Source organism: Emydura macquarii, unplaced genomic scaffold, assembly GCF_026122565.2.
Source record: "Emydura macquarii macquarii isolate MOO-44397 ecotype Brisbane River unplaced genomic scaffold, CSIRO-AGI_Emac_v2 contig_1551, whole genome shotgun sequence".
Taxonomy (NCBI): Eukaryota; Metazoa; Chordata; order Testudines; family Chelidae; genus Emydura; species Emydura macquarii.
The window spans coordinates 16,674,885-16,694,550 of record NW_027131688.1 but is presented as its reverse complement, the minus strand read 5'-3'; the positions used below and the strand labels follow the sequence as shown (position 1 = coordinate 16,694,550).

The following is a 19,666-nucleotide window of genomic DNA, read 5'->3' as shown; positions in this document are numbered from 1 at the left end:
CTTGCCATGTTGATTCTGTCTGGGGTTTCCTTCAGCCATATCCATCCCTTCTGTGATGTGTAAAAGATTAAAAGAGTCATGAACTCAGTAACTGAGTGAATGCTTTTCGCCTTGTGACTTATGTGCTCCCTGAGAGGGGAAAGTGTTGCATAGAATATTCGTTTGTGCTACCCCTCCTCCAGTCCCACTATGCTGGCCATGGAGAGCTGAGTTCCCATGTACCAACAGATAAGGAGGATGCTACAGTTTAATCCCACTCCCCGCTGCATGACCCCGTTGTCTACTTTCTTCTCACTACTATGTGGTCAGCACTTCAATCAATTAAAAATAGTTTAATATTCCTTTTTGTTAGCTTGATGGAAATTGATGTAAATGTCACAATTACAGTGGGTTTTCAATGAAGATAAATCAAGATTTATAATCTACTATGGAGCATTTTTAGCCAGGTGTAATATTAATATCACCTTTATTGTTATCTGAAAATCAATATGTAGTATTTCCAATGACCATAGCAATGCCCTTGCATGCTCTCTACTTCTAGGTCAATCTGAACTTTCCATACTTTAGTCTTATGCATTTACATTTCTATGTCACCTAACTATTTAAATTACCTGTATGAATTGTTTTGCATATCATTTTCAATACTGCTTTACATAATTTAAGTAATGAAATAAAGATGCAGCAGGTCTTTGGCTTTAATGCCAAACAATCATACTTAAACCATCGTTTTGGGTGTTTTTTTGAAGGAAATATAGTTAGAATGACACATGCTGTTGTGAAATTTGTATAATCAACAAATTATATACTGAAAGAATGACACAGCAAGTCTGGACTTGTATAGATGTGACGGAATACACCCTGTATTCACACCCTGCACACTATTATTGTAATCTTTGTATAAGGCAAGTCTCATGAGGTATCATCTGAAAACTCATAATTTGCTGGTCAGTATTGTCCGGATAAAATGCGTGGCAACGTTCTATGTGAAGTTATAAGATTTCCCTGTATGAGGCTAACACATTACAAAACCCATCAGAGTTTGGCAAACAGGTCTGTTCTGAACAAAGGAATATGTGTTTTGCTTAATATGCATTTAAGCACTAAACAGAGTCATCAAACAAGAAGGGAAACAAAGAAAGCTCAAACAAGTGAGAAAAAGCCAACCAGGAACATCCTTCTGCGTAGTGAAAATATAAAAAGGAAGGACAAACACCCCAAGGCATCTCTCTCTCTCTATGTCCATTGCATTCACTGCACCTGAAAAGATAAGGAAGCATTTGTTGGACTCTGGGGCGAGGGATCCTGACCTACAAGGTTTGGTCAGTAAAACTGCTGAAAGCATGTGATGAGAAACTTTGCTTGAATCTGATATAGTTTAAGTTTGGTATTAGTAAACATCTTACCTTTATTTTTCTTGTAGCCATTTCTGATTTTTATGCCTCATTACTTGTACGCACTTAAAATCTCTCTTTCTGTAGTTAATAAATATGTTTTACTGTTATATCAGAGGGGAAATCAAATCAATATCTTAGATATTTGTATACTAATGCAAGAAGTATGGGGAATAAACAGGAAGAACTAGAAGCACTAGTGAATAAACACAACTATGACAATTGGCATCACAGAGAGTTGGTGGGATAGTACACATGACTGGAATATTGGTATAGAAGGGTACAACTTGCTCAGGAAGGACAAATAGGGAAAAAAGAGAAGAGGCGTTGCCTTATATATCAAAGATGAATACACTTGCACATTGAGATGGAAATAGGAAACAGACTTGTTGAGAGTCTCTGGGTAAGGATAAAAGGGGTAAAAAACAAGGGTGATGTCATGGTGGGGTCTACTATAGATGATCTAACCAGTTAGAAGAAGTGGATAAGGCCTTTTTAAACTATTAACAAAATCATCTAAAGCACAGGACTTGGTGGTGATGGGGGACTTCAACTACCCAGATGTCTTTGGGAAAATAATTCAGTAGGGCACAGACTATCCAATTTTTGGAATGCATTGGAGACAATTTTTTATCTCAGAAGATGGAGAAAGCAACTAGTGGAGAGGCTGTTCTGGATTTGATTTTGGCAAATAGGGAGGAACTTGGCTGATACTTTGAAAGTGGAAGGTAGTTTGGGTGAAAGTCATCATGAAATGACATAGTTCATGATCTAAGGAATGGTAGAAGGGAAAACAGAAGAATAAAGATAATGGATTTCAAGAAAGCAGACATTAGCAAACTCCAGGAGTTGGTAGGTAAGATCCCATGGGAAGCAAGTCTAAGGGGAAAAACAGTTTGAGAGAGCTGGCAGATTTTCAGAGACATTATTAAGGGCACAAGAGCAAATAATCCCACTGCATCGGAGAGATAGGAAGTATGGCAAGAGACCACCCTGGCTTGACCTGGAGATCTTCAATGATCTGAAGCTCAAATCTAAATCTAAAGCTATTAGAAGTGGAAATGAGGTCAAATTACAAAGGATGAATATAAACAAACACACAGCATGTAGGGACAAAATTAGATTAAACTAGTTAGAGACAAAGGATAACAAGAAAACATTGCATGAACGCACTAAAAGTAAGAGGAAGGCCAAGGACAAGGCAGGCCCATTACTCAATAAGGGGGGAAAGAAATGTGGAAATGGCAGAAGAGCTAAATGCCTTTTTTGTTTCACCAGCTTTCACCAAAAAGTTTAATAGTAATCTGATATCTAACATAGTGAACATTAGTGAAAACAAAGTAGGATCTGAGGCTAAAATAGGGGAAAAAAAGGAAGTTAAGAATTACTTAGACAAGTTAGATGTCTTCAAATTGGCAGGGCCTGATGAAATACATCCTAGAATACTCAAGGAACTGACTAAGCAGATATCTGAGTCATTAGTGATTATCTTTGTAATCTCATGGAAAACGGGAGAGATTCCAGAGTACTTGAAGAGGGCAAATAAAAAGGGGAATAAAGGACAACCTGGGGAATTACAGGCCAGTCAGCTTAACTTCAGTACCTAGAAAGATAATAGAGCAAATAATCAAGCAATCAACTTGCAAACTACTAGAAGGTGGTAAGTTACAGACAACATGGATTTGTCAAGAACATATCTTGTTAAACCAAATTAATAGCTTTCTTTGACAGAGTAACAACCTTGTGGATGTGGGGGAGTGGTAGATGTCTCGACGTAGTAAGGCTTTTGATACCGTCTTGCATGACCTTCTCATAAACAAACTAGGGAAATATAGCCTAGATGGAATTACTATAAGGTGGGTACGTAACCGGTTGGAAAACCATTCCAAAAAGGAAATTATCAGTGGTTTAGACATGATGGAAGGGCACATTAAGTGGGGTCCCATCCTACAGGGACCAGTCGTTGGTCCAGTTCTGTTCAATGTCTTCAACAATGATGTAGAGAATGGCATAGAGAGTACACTTATAAAGTGTGAGGATGATAACAAGCTGGGAGGGGTTGCAAGTACTTTGGAGGATAGGATTAAAATTCAAAATGATCTGGACAAACTGGTGAAATGGTCTGAAGAAAAAAAGGATAAAATTCAGTAAGTATAAATGCAAAGTACTCCACTTACGAAGGAACAATCAGTTGCATACAAACAAAATGGGAAATGACTATCTAAGAAGGAGTACTGCAGAAAGGGATTTGAAGTTATAGTGGATCACAAGCTAAATATGAGTCAACAGTGTAACAAAAATGTCTAAAGGTCTAAAAAAATGACCTATGAGGAAAGACTGAAAAAAATGGGTTTGTTTAGCCTAGAAAAGAGAAGACTAAGAGGGGACATGACATAGTTTTCAAGCACATAAAAGGTTGTTACAATGAGGAAGGTGAAAAACTTTTCTCCTTAACTTCTGAGGATAGGACAAGGAGCAATGGGATCAAGGGAGGTTTAGGTTGGACATTAGGAATAACTTCCTAACTTGCAGGGTAGTTAAACACTGGAACAAATTGCCTAGGAAGTTTGTGGAATCTCAATTGGAGGTTTTTAAGAACAGGTTAGACCAGTGGTCCCCAAACTTTTTACCCCGCATCATCCCACCCCTGTCCATGCCCCCCACCCTCCCTCACGCTGGGGCTAGGTCAGGAGTAGGGTCACAGTAAGGACTGGGGGCTGCAGCTGAGAGCAGATCCACGGTTGGGGGGCTGCGGTTGAGGCAGAGGGCTGACGCTGGGAGCGGGCCATGGCGGCCAGGGACCCCAGCAGCCAATGCAGGCCAAAGTGGTGGCTAGAGCTGTGTGCCACGACTGGGGACCAAGGCTGAGCCAGGGGCCGGATGCCCAGGCTGCTGCCGAGCCAGGGGCTGCGTGCCAAGGCTGTGGCTGAGCCAGGGGCCGTGCGCTGAGTCAGGGGGGCAGAGCCGGAGCAAAGATTGGGGCAGAGCAGCGCTGGGTGGCGCTCCTTCCCCATCCCTCATGAGAGCTGACCCGGGCCCTCCGTGGCCCACGAACGTTCCTTTGCACCTTCTAAGGGGATGCGCCCCACAGTTTGAGGATTCTGGGTTAGACAAACTCCTGTCAAGAATGGTCTAGTTACTATGTAGTCCTGTCGTGAGTGCAGGGGACTGGACAAGGTAACCTACTAAGGTCCCTTCCAGTCCTACAGTTCTATGATTATCTAATTCAGTGTGTATAAATCAGTGTCTGAATAACTATTCGAGATAATAAAACTGGCATATTATTCTCTTAAAGGAATAACGGACTTAAAATATTTTGTACTGTCCAGGAGAGTGCTGGGCAGTACAGGACATATATTTCTGGAGAGAAATCTGGGACTGGGGTGTGTTTGGGTCACCCTGCAGCATAGCCAAGGCTGGTGAAAGCCAGAGTGTAACCCAAGCATTGCTGGCAGGCTGCAGTTATACACAGACACTCAGGGGTGGCATATATACTGTTTGTGAGAGACCCAGGCCTGGTTCACACTGGGGACTTAGTTCGATTTAAAGTCCCTTAGTTCAAATTAATTACTCCCGTGTTCACACTGGCACCACTCTTAATTCTAATTAAGGTGCCTGTAAAATCGAATTAATAAGACCACCTCTGCAAGTGGCGTAGAGCCTAATTCAAACTTGTTAATTTGAATAAGTGTAAGTGTGAACGTAATGCCAGATAGGAGCTACTTCAGCAAGGCATTGTAAGCCATCAGGGTTGCCAGGCAGGGGGACATAGCTGCTCATTAGTCTGGATTATACCCTGGTATGTCACGATGGGTTGCTGCATAACAAAACTATGTAACACTTTATTTCACTTTTTAATGGATTAATCACAGCAGTCAAATACTTTTAGATTTCAAACTTATTTTTTCCTTAAAATGTACAGTTTGTACCATATGTTTATAGATGATAAAGAGCTAATAGTAATAGGTTCCAAAGAGTTCTTGTATTTCATAAACACAGTTCAGCAAAGGAATTTGTATTGAGGTTTGGGGTAATCCCAAATCTCTTTGCTCTTTCTCTGAACAAATTATTTTGTGTTATGGAGCAGTGATGTGTATTGTAACTCTGGTTTTGCTTACTTTTATGGGTTTAATTTGTGACATGAAGTGTGAGAGCCCTTCACTGTGTTTAAAACATTTTTGTATGGTAGGAGTCTCTCCACTTCAAAACCTCAGGATGGGTTCTTAGTGGGCATAAATCAATGTAGCTCCATAGAAGTCAATGGAACTATGCCAATTTACACCAATTGAGGATCTGACTCCTCATCTTCCTATGTTTCCTTTTGAAGACATGTATCAGAACTAGGAAACTTACACAATTAGCAGCCGCTTAATTAAACAAGAAAATCAATTAAGTTCATAATGTTCTTATGGAGCTTGCTAAATCTGAAAGAACAATTCAATAACCAGATGTATTGTTTACATTCTTCCGTAACCTATTTCACATACTTAAAAATTACTATAGTATGTCTGATATAAGTTTGTCCTTTTTACCCTCAGAAAACCGTACATGACATATTAATAGGCTAGTTTTTTGAGGGAGCTTATATTAAACAAGTACAGTACTCTTGACTTATCTAAAAAGACTTCAGAGTGACAGGACACCTCAGACCAGAAACAGAATTGTTTAAATCAGAGTTGTGAAGAGGCCCAAAGGCAGTCTTCACCCTCTGATCTATCTGCATCACACCACATATGCTGGGTGAATTAAGCCTCATCTTCAAAAGCAGTTTGCACAATTAAGTGCTGTTATCAAAGAACTTTTTCCTAGTAATGATTTTCTAAAAATCAACAAACTTATTAGGAAGAATCGGGAATGTGTTTCTCAGAAATATGAAGTGACAATGTATTTTTGTTTAGCATGTAATGTAAAAGTCAGAGGAAAGGGGATTTCCAAAGTTTCTCTGATTCCATTAATGGACTACTGAGAACCATTACTTTAAAAAAAATCATACTACTAACAATAGAAAAATGTGTTTTGGATGCAAATTCCATACAAAAGAGCAAGCATGCTAGAATGGTGGAACTGAGAACCCACTGGAAATTCTCTCTTATAATCGTAACATTTAAGCAACCTAAGCTATACACTATAAAGCCAATGCAGGTGAGTGACCTAGAGGTTTAAACCAACTCACTGATGGTGATTCAGCAATCTACATGAAATGAGCCTAGTTCACATCCAAATCACAAAATCTTCTGCTACAACTGGCACTTATTGACAATTATAAATTATAATGACAGAGAACCAGGGATGGCATAGATTTTGAAGCCTGAACTATCCCTAAGGGCAGTCCCACCAGTTCAGTTGAGACACATTGGCATGGCAGTTTTGGGCACGCTAATGCTGTTGTGACCTGTGCAGTACCTATTTTGTGTATAAGTAACTTGACCAGGAGCTAAGGGTGCTCTGCTCCTTACTAAATCAGGCCCAATATAATGCATGGATTTGATTCTGCATCTCACATTAGTTTGAAGCCTTTAGCCAGCTAAATTACTTTTTAAAGAAGTCATAGTATACATCACTAGAGACCTCATCAGAGGAACACAGAAAAGCACACAACATGAGGTCAGAGGCTATAAATTTTTACAACCCATATCAATTTTTCTCTTCAAAGTGAGAGTTAGTTTGGCCGGAGTTCATAATGAAACTGCAGCCAGATTGTTATAGCAGCAGAGCTTACTGTTCAAAGGTGCTTTTTTTTTTCACACTTTAGGAGGTAAAACAAACAGTTGAGAACACACATTCATTTATTCAACTGTTAATGCAATAGCTGGGCCAAGCTACTTAGTTTATTTGATACATATCAACTGCCAGTACAACTAAGATTTTTGATGTGTATGTAAAGCTTCCCTTCTAATCCATGGAAAGTTTGCTTTTCAGATACATAATTTGTCTTTTGTGTGTACCTTTCCAACAATGTAGTGGCTTAAGTTTAGTTTTGCATGTGTCGACTATTGCTATCACTTAAATTTGAATGACATAAAAACATCAGAATTGACCAGGTTCATCTTTCTTATATTTATATGCTAAATTCAGTCACATTTGTAATATAACCCTGTTTCATTGCTTTTAATAAACATTGTAATTAAAAGCAACTGCACCTTACATAAAAAACATGCTTAATTTCCAAGCAGATATATAGTAGCATATTGAAATCTATATCAGGAGTCCGGATGTGGTGCGTGCACTAAGAAACAGGATATGTTCACAGGTCAAATTTAGGACTTTCCTCACTAACATCATTTTACATCACCAAATCAGCATATAAATTAAAGTTATAACTTGGAATACAGATGTGGTTCTTTTGGGCCCATATTAACTCTGATTAATTCCAGCAAAAGCCACCAGCTGCAAAGTCACATAGTTTGCTTTGGAAAACTGTAATGATATTTAATATATAGGACAGAGTTTAAATTGTATATTAACCTTTCTAGTGTTTTGACTAATTTCCTAGGGTTTAGAGCTTGGTTGCAAACAGATTTTTACCCCATTTTCATAGTTGCATGACTTTCCTATACATTTATTTTTGGTGCTGACATTATCCATACTTGCTTCCCTCCGCAACCCCTACCCCCAAAAAAATTCTGAGCAAAATACCTGCAGCTATTTTTTTTATTTCTGCAAGGATGGATCAGGGAAAATTACATCCTCGTTTAAAAAATTTCTAGCCACAGATTTTAGACAAAGCTAAAGAAAAACAGCTGAAGTTTGAAACTTGGTCTGGACATAGTACTCATATGAAACAAGTATTCATAAGGAACTTTGCATAGTTTGAAATAAAAAAAAGATTTAAGAGATAACCCTTTGAAATCAATGCACTGAACATGTGATTTAGAACAGAGTTTCTTTAAATTTACAGGGGCACACTAAAATACAAATCTATTGCATATGTGTGGCACAGTTAGTTACATGTGCATTTGCTTTACAATTGCTTTTGCATTTGCTTTACAAGCTCAGTTGCTGAAAGGCTGCAAATCAAGGGACTTTCAGCTATTGCCTTCATTCAGAACCTCCCTCTTCCCACCCTTTATTTTTTTCTTGACAATAAACAAAAAATTAAATACAGACTAAGATTATTTCAATGTCAGTTTGCAAGATTATGTGCTCCCCCCAAAAAAAACAAACAAAAAACCCACACCAAAAACAGGAATTTTCAAAAATTAAGATTGCTCAATAATGTAAAGTCAGTCCCATTACATGTATGAGAATTTTCAATTTTTTTGCCAAGTTAAATGTCAGCATTAATACTAACCTCCACTGTTACACACTGTGGGCCCGATATTGCAAGTAGTTAAGCAAAAGCTTAATTTTTTAGTCAGTTCAATAGGACAATGCACATGCATAAGTTAAGCATGTTCTTAAGTGTTTGCGAGATCAGGGCCTGTGAAAGGCTGAGGAAAATGCCTGTGAGTATCTTTAACAGACTTTTGGTGTTTTGTGCTCAATCTTCATGAAGATTGCCTGTAACCAATCACGGTGAGCAGAAATGATAACCAGGAATTCTCACATTAAAAGCAAACACTTAGTCCCTTTCTGCTCTACAGAAAGCAGCAGGCAAAGTACTGAATCTGTTCTGGGGTGGAGGATTTAAAAAAAAAGTTTATACTTTCCAAGATTCACAGTGGTCATCTTGTCTGATCTCCTATTTAACACAGGCCATAAAACTTTCCTAAAATAATTCCTACAGCGTATGTTTTAGAAAAACATACAAGCCGAATTTTAAAAACTGTCACTAATGGAGAATAATCCACTCTTGCAAAATTGTTCCAATGATTACTCTCACTGGTAAAAACTTACACCTCATTTCCAATCTGAATTAGTCACTGGATTGTTATAACTTTGTCTGCTAGGTTGAGGAGCCCATTATCAAATATTTTTTCCCAATGTAGGTACTTATACACTGTAGTCAAGTCACCTTTTAACCTTTATTTAAACTAAATCGATTGAGCTCCTTGATTCTCACTATAAGGCATGTTTTCTAATCCTTTTATCATTCTTGAGGATCTTCTCTAAACCATCTCTAATTTATCAACATCCTTTTTGAATTGTGGACACCAGAACTAGACATAGTATTCCAGAAGTGGTCACCCCAGTGCAAAATATAGAGGTAAAATAACCTCTCTACCCCTATTTAAGATTTCCCTGTTTATACATCCAAGGATCCCATTAGCTCTTTTGGCCACAGCATTGCAGTGGGAACTCATGTTCAGCTGATTATCTGTCATGACCCCCAAATCATTTTCAGTCACTGTTTCCCAGGATAAAATGCCCCATCCTGTAAATATGGCCTACATATTCTGTTCCTAGATGTATACATTTAGCCATATTAAAATGCATATTGTTTGCTTGCACCTAGTTTTCCAAGATGAAAAGTCTCATTCTTATTAATCTCTCCTCAGATGGAAGCTTTTCCATACCCTCTAATAATTTTAGTGGCCCTTTTCTGTACTCTTTCCAATTCCAATACACCTTTTTTGAGATGGGGTGACCAGATCTGCACACAGTATTCAAGATGTGGGCGTACAATGGATTTATAAATAGGCAATACAATCTTTTCTGTCTTATTATCTATCCCTTTCCTAATGATTCCCAACATTCTGTTAGCTTTTTTGACTGCTGCTGCACATTGAGTGGATGTTTTCAGAGAACTATCCATGACCACAAGATCTTTCTTGAGTGGTAACAGCTAATTTAGACCCCATCATTTTATATATATACTTGTGATTATATTTTCCAATGTGCAATACTTTGCATTTATCAACACTTAATTTCATATTATTGATGCACTAGTCGTAACTCCCTAGTTAAAATGAAAACTTCTGACTCAACCTTAACAGGAGCTTAAATCATTTTATTTTGTAGAAATCTTATGGAAATGGCAAAAACAAGAACCAAGACAAAGAATACGAACTGTGAATATTTGAATTTTTCCTGGTAGCTTGAAGAAATTTAATTGTTACAGGGAGAACAAGCATGCAAAAATCAGCCCCCTGGAAATTCTTTTTTAACTGGATTTCTCACTTTTCTTTGCAACCCTTTTCCAAGAAGTCTAACACACTCTGAAACCTGTTCTTTGTCTACATTATTGCTCTTCATGTGCTAGTTGCCCAATATATGATTTATATGCTAATAATATTTGTCTGTAGAACATTTTTTAGTCCTATCAAAAATACATGCACCAAGTTGAACTCGCTGGCATGCAACAGACAGGAACTCACCCCTTTTAACTTATTCTTTAAATTCCCATAACATTTACTACCCTTATTATTGCTTAAAGTCATGAATCTCAACTAAGGCTGCTGTCAAGTATAGCTACTGAACAATCTCCCTCCCCATTTTGTAAGTAAGCTAGCAAAGGTGTATGCAAAATCACAGCAGGCAAAAAATCCATGTAACTAACATCATCAAGGCAAATCCCAAAGAGACGCTACCTTCTTGCACATAGAGTGTGATTCAGATCAATCTTTAGTTAAGTCCTTAAGATGGACTGTCTGGATATTCAATCTATGTTGAGTGGCACTAATTATATTACCCTCCTTTAATACTTATTGAGTCCATTATCTTGCATAGGATAGATGTCAAACTGATAGGCTTACAATTACCCAGGTCATCCCACTTATCCTTTGAAAATATTAGCACATTAGCTTTCTTTCAGTCTTCTTGAACTTCCCCAGTGTTCCAAGACTTATTGAAAAATCAATATTAATGGTCCTGCGAGCTCTTTTTAAACTCTTGGATGCAAGTAATCTGGACCTGCTGACTTTAAAATGTCTAACTTCAGTAGCTGCTGTTTAACAATCTCCTAAAATAACACTCTTTCCATTCCACTAGTACCATATGATACTACTACATCATCTCTTTTTTTTTTTAATAAACCAAATAGCAGAAATATTCATTGAACACCTCTGCCTTTTCTGCATCATTATTGATAATTCTACTCTTCCACCTAATAATGGATAAATATCATTGTATTTTTTTTTATTCCTATCTACTTACACTCTTTCTTATCCTTAACTCTGCTGGCTACAGACTACTCCTTGTGTCCCTTTGCTTCCTTTATCAATTTTCTACAATTCTTAGCTGCTTATTTATATTCAGTACTATCAACTTTCCCTTTCTCATTTGTTATAGCTATTATTTTTATAGCTACCTTCATTTTCCCTCTAAACCAGGTTGTTGGGGTTTTTTAATCAATACAGCCTTCTTTCTCAATTTGTGGGATTGTGGCTTTTTAGGCATCTAGTAAAGTGTTCATAAACAATTCCCAATCATCATTCATATTTTTCTAATTAAATTCTTTTTCTCACAGCTAATTTAACTCATAGCTGTTTTCAGCTTTGTGAATCTAGCCCTTTTAAAGCAGCAAGTATATATATTATTGGTCTGGATTTTACTATGTTAATACATTACAAATGTGATCAAGTCATGATAACTTTACCTAAATTACCATTAATTTTTAGTTCTGTGATCAGTTCCTTTTTATCTGTGAGGACAAGGTCTTATATAGAATTCTCCTGTGTTGGATGCAATGCTTTTTGAATTACAAAACTGTCATCTATAATATTTACAAATTTTAGAAGTTTATTGAACACGTCCACAGTGAGCATAGTAAAAAATAAAGATGTAGGGTAACATTTTCAAAATCTCCTAAGTCCCATTCACTTTCATTGGAGCTTAGGGGATTTGGAAAATTTTACCCACAAAGAATAAAATCTCCTGGGTTCTTTTTAACAGGCATTTCTGTATCAGGCTATGTCCACACTAGAAACTATGTCTACACTACAGACTTTACAGTGGCACAGCTGTACCATTTCCCATGTTGCTACTCTATGCTGAAAGGAGAGAGCTCTCCCATCGGCATAATTAAACCACCCCAATGAGTGGCAGTAGCTATGTTGGTGGGAGAGCATCTCCTGCCGACATAGTGCTGTCCACACCGGCACTTTTGTCGGTGAAACTTATGCTGGTCAGGGGTGTGGTTTTTTTCATATCCTTGACCAACGAAAGTGCTAGTGTAGACACAGCCCCTCAGTCTCTTCTGTTTCCACTGGCAGCATGCTCATTCTTGATGCAGAACTAAAGAGTCAAAGAGTGCCCTTGGAGAATCTCAGAATAGTGATACCCAGTGACAGAGGAAATCATTTTACACTTGACATAACACATCAAGGCCTGCCATAGATAAAGTGTAGAGTGAGAGACAACAGCAACTATCCACGCAGAAGTAAACAAAGACAAAGAGACCACAGTGAAACAGAAGCCTGTCTACTTTATAGTCCGAGATGTGCGCTCCCCAATCAACACTGTCTTCCCTTTTAAAGGAGTAATCTCTTCAGAATCATAGAGTTGGAAGGGACCTCAGCAGGTCATCTAGTCCAACCCCCTGCTCAGAGCAGGACTAACCTCAGCTAAATCATCCCAGCCAGGGTTTTGTCAAGCCGCAGCTTAAAAACCTCTAAAGATGGAGATTCCACCACCTCCCTAGGTAACCCATTCCAGTGCTTCACCACCCTCCTAGTGAAAAACTTTTTCCTAATGTCCAACCTAGACCTCCCCCACTACAACTTGAGACCGTTGCTCCTAGTTCTGTCATCTGCCACCACTGAGAACAGCCTAGTTCCATCCTCCCTGGAACCCCCTTTCAGGTAGTTGAATACTGCTATCAAATCCCCCCTCATTCTTCTCTTCTGTAGACTGAACAAAGCCTAGTTCCTTCAGCCTCTCCTCATAAGTCTTGTGCTCCAGCCCCCTAATCATTTTTGTTGCCCTCCGCTGGACTCTCTCTAACTTCTCCACATCCTTTTTGTGGTGGGGGGCCCAGAACTGGACACAATACTCCAAATGCGGCCTCACCAATGCCAAATAGAGGGGAATGATCACTTCCCGTGATCTGCTGGCAATGCTCCTACTAATGCAGCCCAATATACTATTAGCCTTCTTGGCAACCAGGGCACACTGCTGACTGCTGAATGATGCACAAAGGGTCAGACTCTGGCTCTGTCCAATTTATACCTCTGCAGCTTTACTCTGTTGACTCTCCTGGGGCTTCAGGGGTGTAATATAGAGAAGAAACTGTGGATGCTGAAGGATAAGACCCCTGCTCAGAGTCTGATCCAGAGCTCCTTTAATTCAGCAAGTCTTTCCATTGATTTCTATGGGCTTTACTGGAGGCTCTCAGTGCATTTGAGTGGGGGTAGCTAAGAACAGCCTGGCAAGCAGCAGCAATGAGAACAGTTTGTAGAGTGAGAAAATCAACCTTAAAATGATCAGTCCCAAGGCAACTACTACACACATTTAATCTCTTCTTTCATTCCGTCTTTGCTGCCCAGTGTCAAGACCCTCATTCAAGAGAAGGGAAGAAACTGTCCTTTCATCATTAAGCCCACTTACTGTGCCATCCAAGTTTTACAGATCTGCAATGGCTTGATCACATGAGGATGGAAGTAGGAAAACAGCACTGAACACAGTAAATCCATGGGCTAAGCTGCCACTAACACTTTAGGAACAGGTCAACAACAACCATTTATTAATATTTCTTATTCCTTTTTATTGTCATTTTGCTAATGAATGCCATGGTTTCTAAATGGGCCTATTTTAAGAATTCTTTGTCAACTGCTCTTTCGAGAAGTCTCTCTCGAGGTCCTAGCTTTCTCCCAACTGGTCTCCCTTTATTCATCTCCCATTAGCCCAGTCCATCAATTTAACCTAAAATGAACCAATCAGCCCTTAAAAATTCCAGGGCTTGCAGTCATCCTTTGTCTCCCTCTCAGTTACCTGGAGGCAGCCTTGGTGTGGGGCTGTTGCCCCTCTGCTATTCCAGTCTGCTTTGCATCCCCATCTCTTTCTGTTCTCCTTCCTTTATAGTTGGGCATGTTTTCCTTATTAGTTCCAGTCGTGAGTGCATGCCTCCATGATTGGCAGTTCTGGCAGATGTGCTGGGATGGGGTCAGCCTGGTTGCTTGTAAGTGGGGAAAGACTCTCCTCTTCCTATGCTCAGTAAATCCCATTACATATTCACCATTCCAGGCTGAGGCCCAGCCTTGTCTGACAAAGGCTCCTTCTCTTGACAGAAAATCAGCATTGCAATGCAAACTTCCTGCCTGCTGTTGTAACGAGAAGGCAAACGATGGCAACAACAGGCACCATCTCATGATCCTTGGGTTTGTCTCTTCCAATACATTCAGCCTGCACAAGAGAGCATGATCGGTAACTAATGTGGATTCATTCTCCAAAAGATAGTATCAGAGGTTCTCTATTGCTCACTTGGCAGCCAAGCATTCCTTCTCTATCACCAAGTGTACCCTCTCTTGAAGAAAGAGTTTCTGGCTGATGTCTACTATCAGGTGCTCTTCTCTATCTACATTTTGGGAAAGGACCATACCTAGCCCTATCTCCAATGCATCTGTTTGCAATACAAATTCCTTCTCCAAGTTTAGACTATATAACACTGGGTGTCTGGACAGCATGTCTTTGAGCTCTTGAAATGCCCTTTTGCATCTGGGTATCTGTAAGACTCATCTTGAGGCAGTGTCCTTAGCTATCTTGGTTAGTGGGGCTGTTATGATGGCAAAATGCAATATGAACCAATGATAATAGCTGACTAGACATAGGATGGACTAAACTTGCCTTTTGGTGGTGGGAGTTTCATATGCCTGTAAGGCATGAACCTTATCCACCAAGAGGTGGACTTTTCCTCTACCGACCAAGTAACGGGCTTCCTGTTTTCCTATCATGCACTGGCTTGGGTTAGCTATTAGCCTGGCTTCCCTCAATGTTTGGACAATGGTAGCTATTTTGTCCAGATGGGAATCCTTGCTATAAATGGCTACATCCTCCAAGTATGCCACTGCATATTGATTATGCTGTTGGAGTAATTGATCCATCAAAAGTTGAAAAATAGCCATTACATTTTGTAATCTGAAGGGTAAGCAGCGTTCACCTTTCTGAGGTCTATATAGAAATGCAGTAAGTTGTCTGGCTTTGGAACCAGCACAAAAGTACACCTCAAGTCACTTTGGAATTCATCTATTATCCCACGTTCTAACATGGCCTTGAGCTCTCTCAAGAGCCCATCAATTTGGCAGGAATTGGTTGGAGTTCTCGTATTACTTTACCTGGTTCCATATTAATGTGATAGTGAGTCATGGACATCTCCCTAGAGTGGGCTGAGAATATCTTTGTGAAAGCGGCCCCCTGTTGGAGTCCCTGTTCCTTTTGTTTTGGTTTAGGTTCTCTCCGAGGTGTATTGAGCTTTCTTTCAGGGAATTGTTAATTGGGAGTCCCATTTTTGATTTCTCAGGATATGGCATGATGAAGAGACTTTCAGTGGCTTTAGCAAACTTACATGGTAAATTTGAGGGGGGTGGGGGCGTTCCCTCCTAGTTGTCTGATTAAATAGTTCATGGTTCCTACCTTCTTTATAACCCTCATAAGGGCCTTGGCCATCAGCTTTGATCCACAGCTTGGAAGAAGCAGTAGAACTCTGTCACCTGCCTGAGAGATGCATAGTTGCATTCCTTTATTATAATGTCACTGTTGTTGTTCCTGTGCTTTTTTGAGGTTTTCTCTAATATAGGGCTCTATGGCCTCCAGTCTCACACATAACTTTAAGACATATTGTACAAGGTTTTCAGCTCTTGGACCCTAGCTTTCCCATATTTACCACACCAGATTTAGTATGCCTCTTAGCTGTCACCTATATAGCAGTTAGAATGGTGAAAACCTTGTAGAAGCCTGCAGTACTTCCCTAATGGTGAAGAGTAGGACTATGAATAATTGATCCCACTGTCAAGAGCCCATAGTAATAAATTTCCTGAGACTTCCCTTTAGCATCTGATTAAATCTTTCCACTAGACCATAGTTTCTCAACCTGTGGTCCGCATACCCCTGGGGGTACGCGAGACACAGGCAGGGGGTACGTGGCAAAAAACCCAGTGAAGGGAGGCTGGCGGCAGCTTTCCGTCTGGTCCCAGCTCCCAGCTGGGAGCCCGGCAGCAGCCACCACGTCGTGCTCAGTCCCAGCTCCCAGCTGGGAGCCCGGCAGCAGCCTCCTGCGAACTGGGCTCACAGCTGGGTGGCTGCCACCTGTGCCCTGGCCCTGAGCCGAGACAGCCTACCATGCCTTGGCTTGAAGATGGGCAGCAACTGCCTGCTGCATGCCCACATCCCTGCGCGTAAGCCTCCTTCATCCCAGCTCAGAGCAGGTGGCAGTTACCCACCTCCCGGGCTGGCAGCTAGGCAGCAGCCACCTGCAACTTGCCTAGGTGGCAGCTCCCCTACCCGGTTCAAAGCCCAGTGCCCAGTAAGCCAGGCAGTGAACCCAGCGGCTTGCCCCATCATAGAGCCGGGCTCTACCCGCAGGCTTACTTGTCAATTTCACTGTTCTAGCTGGGCAGTGAAATTGACAACTATGACAGCCCCAGATTTTACCAATAAAAAAATCTCAAGGGGGCTCCACACAGTGTGATTTGCCCCAGGCCTGCACTCCCCTAGGGACGGCCATGGGGAGTGCTGCTATCCACTCTGGTGGGCTGCTAGTGCCTGCTCAGACCTCATAAGTTCCCACCTGCCTGAGGAGAACACCACGTGACCCTGCCATCAGGCCATAGTGATTGGCTGGCGTTGACCTTTGCTCCTATATGGAGGAAGGGGAGGAGAAAGGAGGGGAGAAACAGCAGGGGATTTTGTGATCTGCCACAGCTGCACAGCATTGCAGAACTCAGAACTCTCCTGCTTTACGAGAAATGAAGTCGTCCAGTGGTAAAGGGGAAAAAGATTGTATTTTTCAGACTGGAAAATTGAGTGTTGGGGTACTTATTAAAATTTTCAGAAGCTAGGGGGTACTTGAGAAACACTGCACTAGGCCATCTGTCCGCAGATGGTACACAGATGTACATAATATTTTTACCTTCAGTCACACAGATCTCTCATCAGCCGGGACGTGAAATTTGTTCCCTGATCAGTCAGGATCTCTTTGGGAATCCCTTCCCACATAAATACTCTCTGCTGCTCATTAGCAATAGCCTTAGCATTTGTTGACCAGAGTGGTATGGCTTTTGTGTATCAGCCAGCGTAGTCCAAGATAACAGGTATATGCTGGTTTCTGGAGGCACTTCTCTAGGAGGCTTATAAAGTCGATGTCTATTTGTTCAAGGGGGATCTCCACCAAGGGGAAGAGGTACTAGTAGAGCCCATGGGACTCCTTTGGGGGCTGGTAATTAGCATTCAAGCCATGATGCACAGAAATTCTCTACTTCTTTGAGGATCCCTGGCCAAAAGTATAGGACCAGGGTAATAGACTTTATCTTATTCTTCCCAAGGTGTCACACACATAGGATTACATGTGCTAGGTATAGGAGCTCGCAATTGAAAACCCAGGGCAGTAATCATTGTGTCTGAATCTCCTGCTCTACTTGTCCTGATCTACATGATAAAATAAGGCCATTTTAAAGGCAAGATGAGGTTCTACCATGCCCTCAGAGGGTCTGTCACTGCTACTTGCTCAAAATCTCATAGTTTATTTGCTCCATGCAGAAATCCTAGAAGCCTGTTAGCCTCTTCGGGGCTGAGAGGTTTGAGAGGGGTTGTCTCATTTTGGACTTTCCCACACATCTTCTGCACTGGATGGACTACAGTCTGTGGTCTCCATTATGCCTATGGAGAGGGTTGCCTCTCACGTCTCTTTCCTGTCTATCTACTTCTCTCTGTGACTTTTTCCTTCTAGGCTGGTACATAAGTAGGTTGGGATCCTTAAAAGGACACAAAACCCCTAATGTTTCTTCTGGAGTGTCTACTTCAGGCTCCTGTTTTAAGGGAAACTTCTGTAAGAGTTCTAGAAAATATGGCCAGTCTGTCTAATTTCACTGGGTAGGGTAGATCCGGAGACACACATACCTTCATCTGACCTTGATCCTGTCAACAGTAAATTTTACTATCATGCTGGGATACCACAGAATATCTCCATGGATGCATTTAATGGCAATTTCCTCTTCTGACAACTTCCCTACTGTTCCCACTAACTGCTCCCACGCAAACAACTGGTCATACCCCGAATCTATGAAGGTCAGTGTTTCTTGGCCATTCACTTCTACTGGAATATCGTGAATTTCTCAGGGTTTTTGCTAGGACCTTGTAATTTCCACACCTCCAAAATTACATTTCATGGAGGGGCAGTTGCAAAACTTGTGTCCCTACTGTCCACAGGAGTAACAGACTATCAAGTGCATCCCTTGTCTTTTAGTGGCCTTGTCATTGTCTTTCCAAGTTTAATTGAACCCTTGTTCAGTTGTTTGTGTGGGGCATGAGGTAAATGGATTGTTTAAAGTTGTGGGCCTGCTGTCTCAAGGGAATCTTACCCACAGACCGTGAGAGGGGTGCTTGTCACCTCTCAGGCCCAATGACCAGCCAGGTGTTTGGCTTTTCTTGGGGTTTATCCAAAATGGATCACCCTACCCTTGGATACTCTGTTTCCTTCTCCCATGTATATGGAGGCAGCAGAGGGCCCCCAGACAGTTTGTGCGGTCATGTAGTTCCCATAAGGCAGGTGGCATCCGCTAGGGTTACTAGTCGGTGTCTTCAAATCCAGTCTTGACCTGCCAGTGGAAGAATCTGTACAAACTGCTCCATAACTATGTGTTCCGCTATCTGGGGTCCCATTTGACACTCTGGCTTTAACCAATGCCAGCAAAAGTCCTTTAGTCTTTATGCGATTGCCTGTGGCTAGTGCTTTGGAGGCCAGGTAACACTTGTAGCAGAAATGCTGACAGTAGGTTTCTTCATTTAGACCTAGCTAATCCAATATGGCAGCCTTCATCTGTTCATAGTCCTGGCCCGTTGTGTCTTTAAATCCCCTTTATGCTGCTTGGGCTTCCCCAGTAAGGAATGGAGGGAGCTGGATTGCCCTCTACATTGCCATTGACAGGTCATGACCACACTTTCAAAAGTTACCAAGAATGACTCCGTCATCATCCGTCGTCATCTAGGGAAGCGTCAGGGTCGGAGTGGTTCCCTGAAATGCAGGATGCATTCCCTGTAGTAGTAGACTCTGAGGAGTATCAGGTATCAAGTCTGCCATCCATTGCAACAACTGTTGCTGGTGCAATGCCATCTGTTCAAACAGTTGTTGCCTCTGTTGTTGCTGTGCTTGTGAGTCAGCCAGCCAGCCATTGCAGAAACTGATTCACCTCCATAGCTCTCGTGTATGTATCAGCAAAAAATTAAGAGGTGCTTTGTTGACTTTT

The 19,666-nt window shown here is 41.0% G+C and overlaps 1 protein-coding gene across 3 annotated transcripts in view; it reads right to left on the bottom strand.

Annotated features, from left to right (window-relative positions):
• NUDT14 (nudix hydrolase 14) overlaps positions 1–19,666 on the bottom strand; it is an 86,250-nt gene that overhangs the window by 49,054 nt on the left and 17,530 nt on the right. Inside the window, exon 1 of one of the 3 annotated variants that reach the window (XM_067554943.1) lies at positions 1,165–1,205. The exons of the other annotated variants lie outside the window; for them this stretch is intronic. Coding sequence (XP_067411044.1) covers positions 1,165–1,173 — 9 coding nt within the window. The 5' untranslated portion in view covers positions 1,174–1,205. Of the gene's footprint in view, positions 1–1,164; positions 1,206–19,666 lie in introns of those variants that run through there. 3 annotated transcript variants of the gene reach the window in all.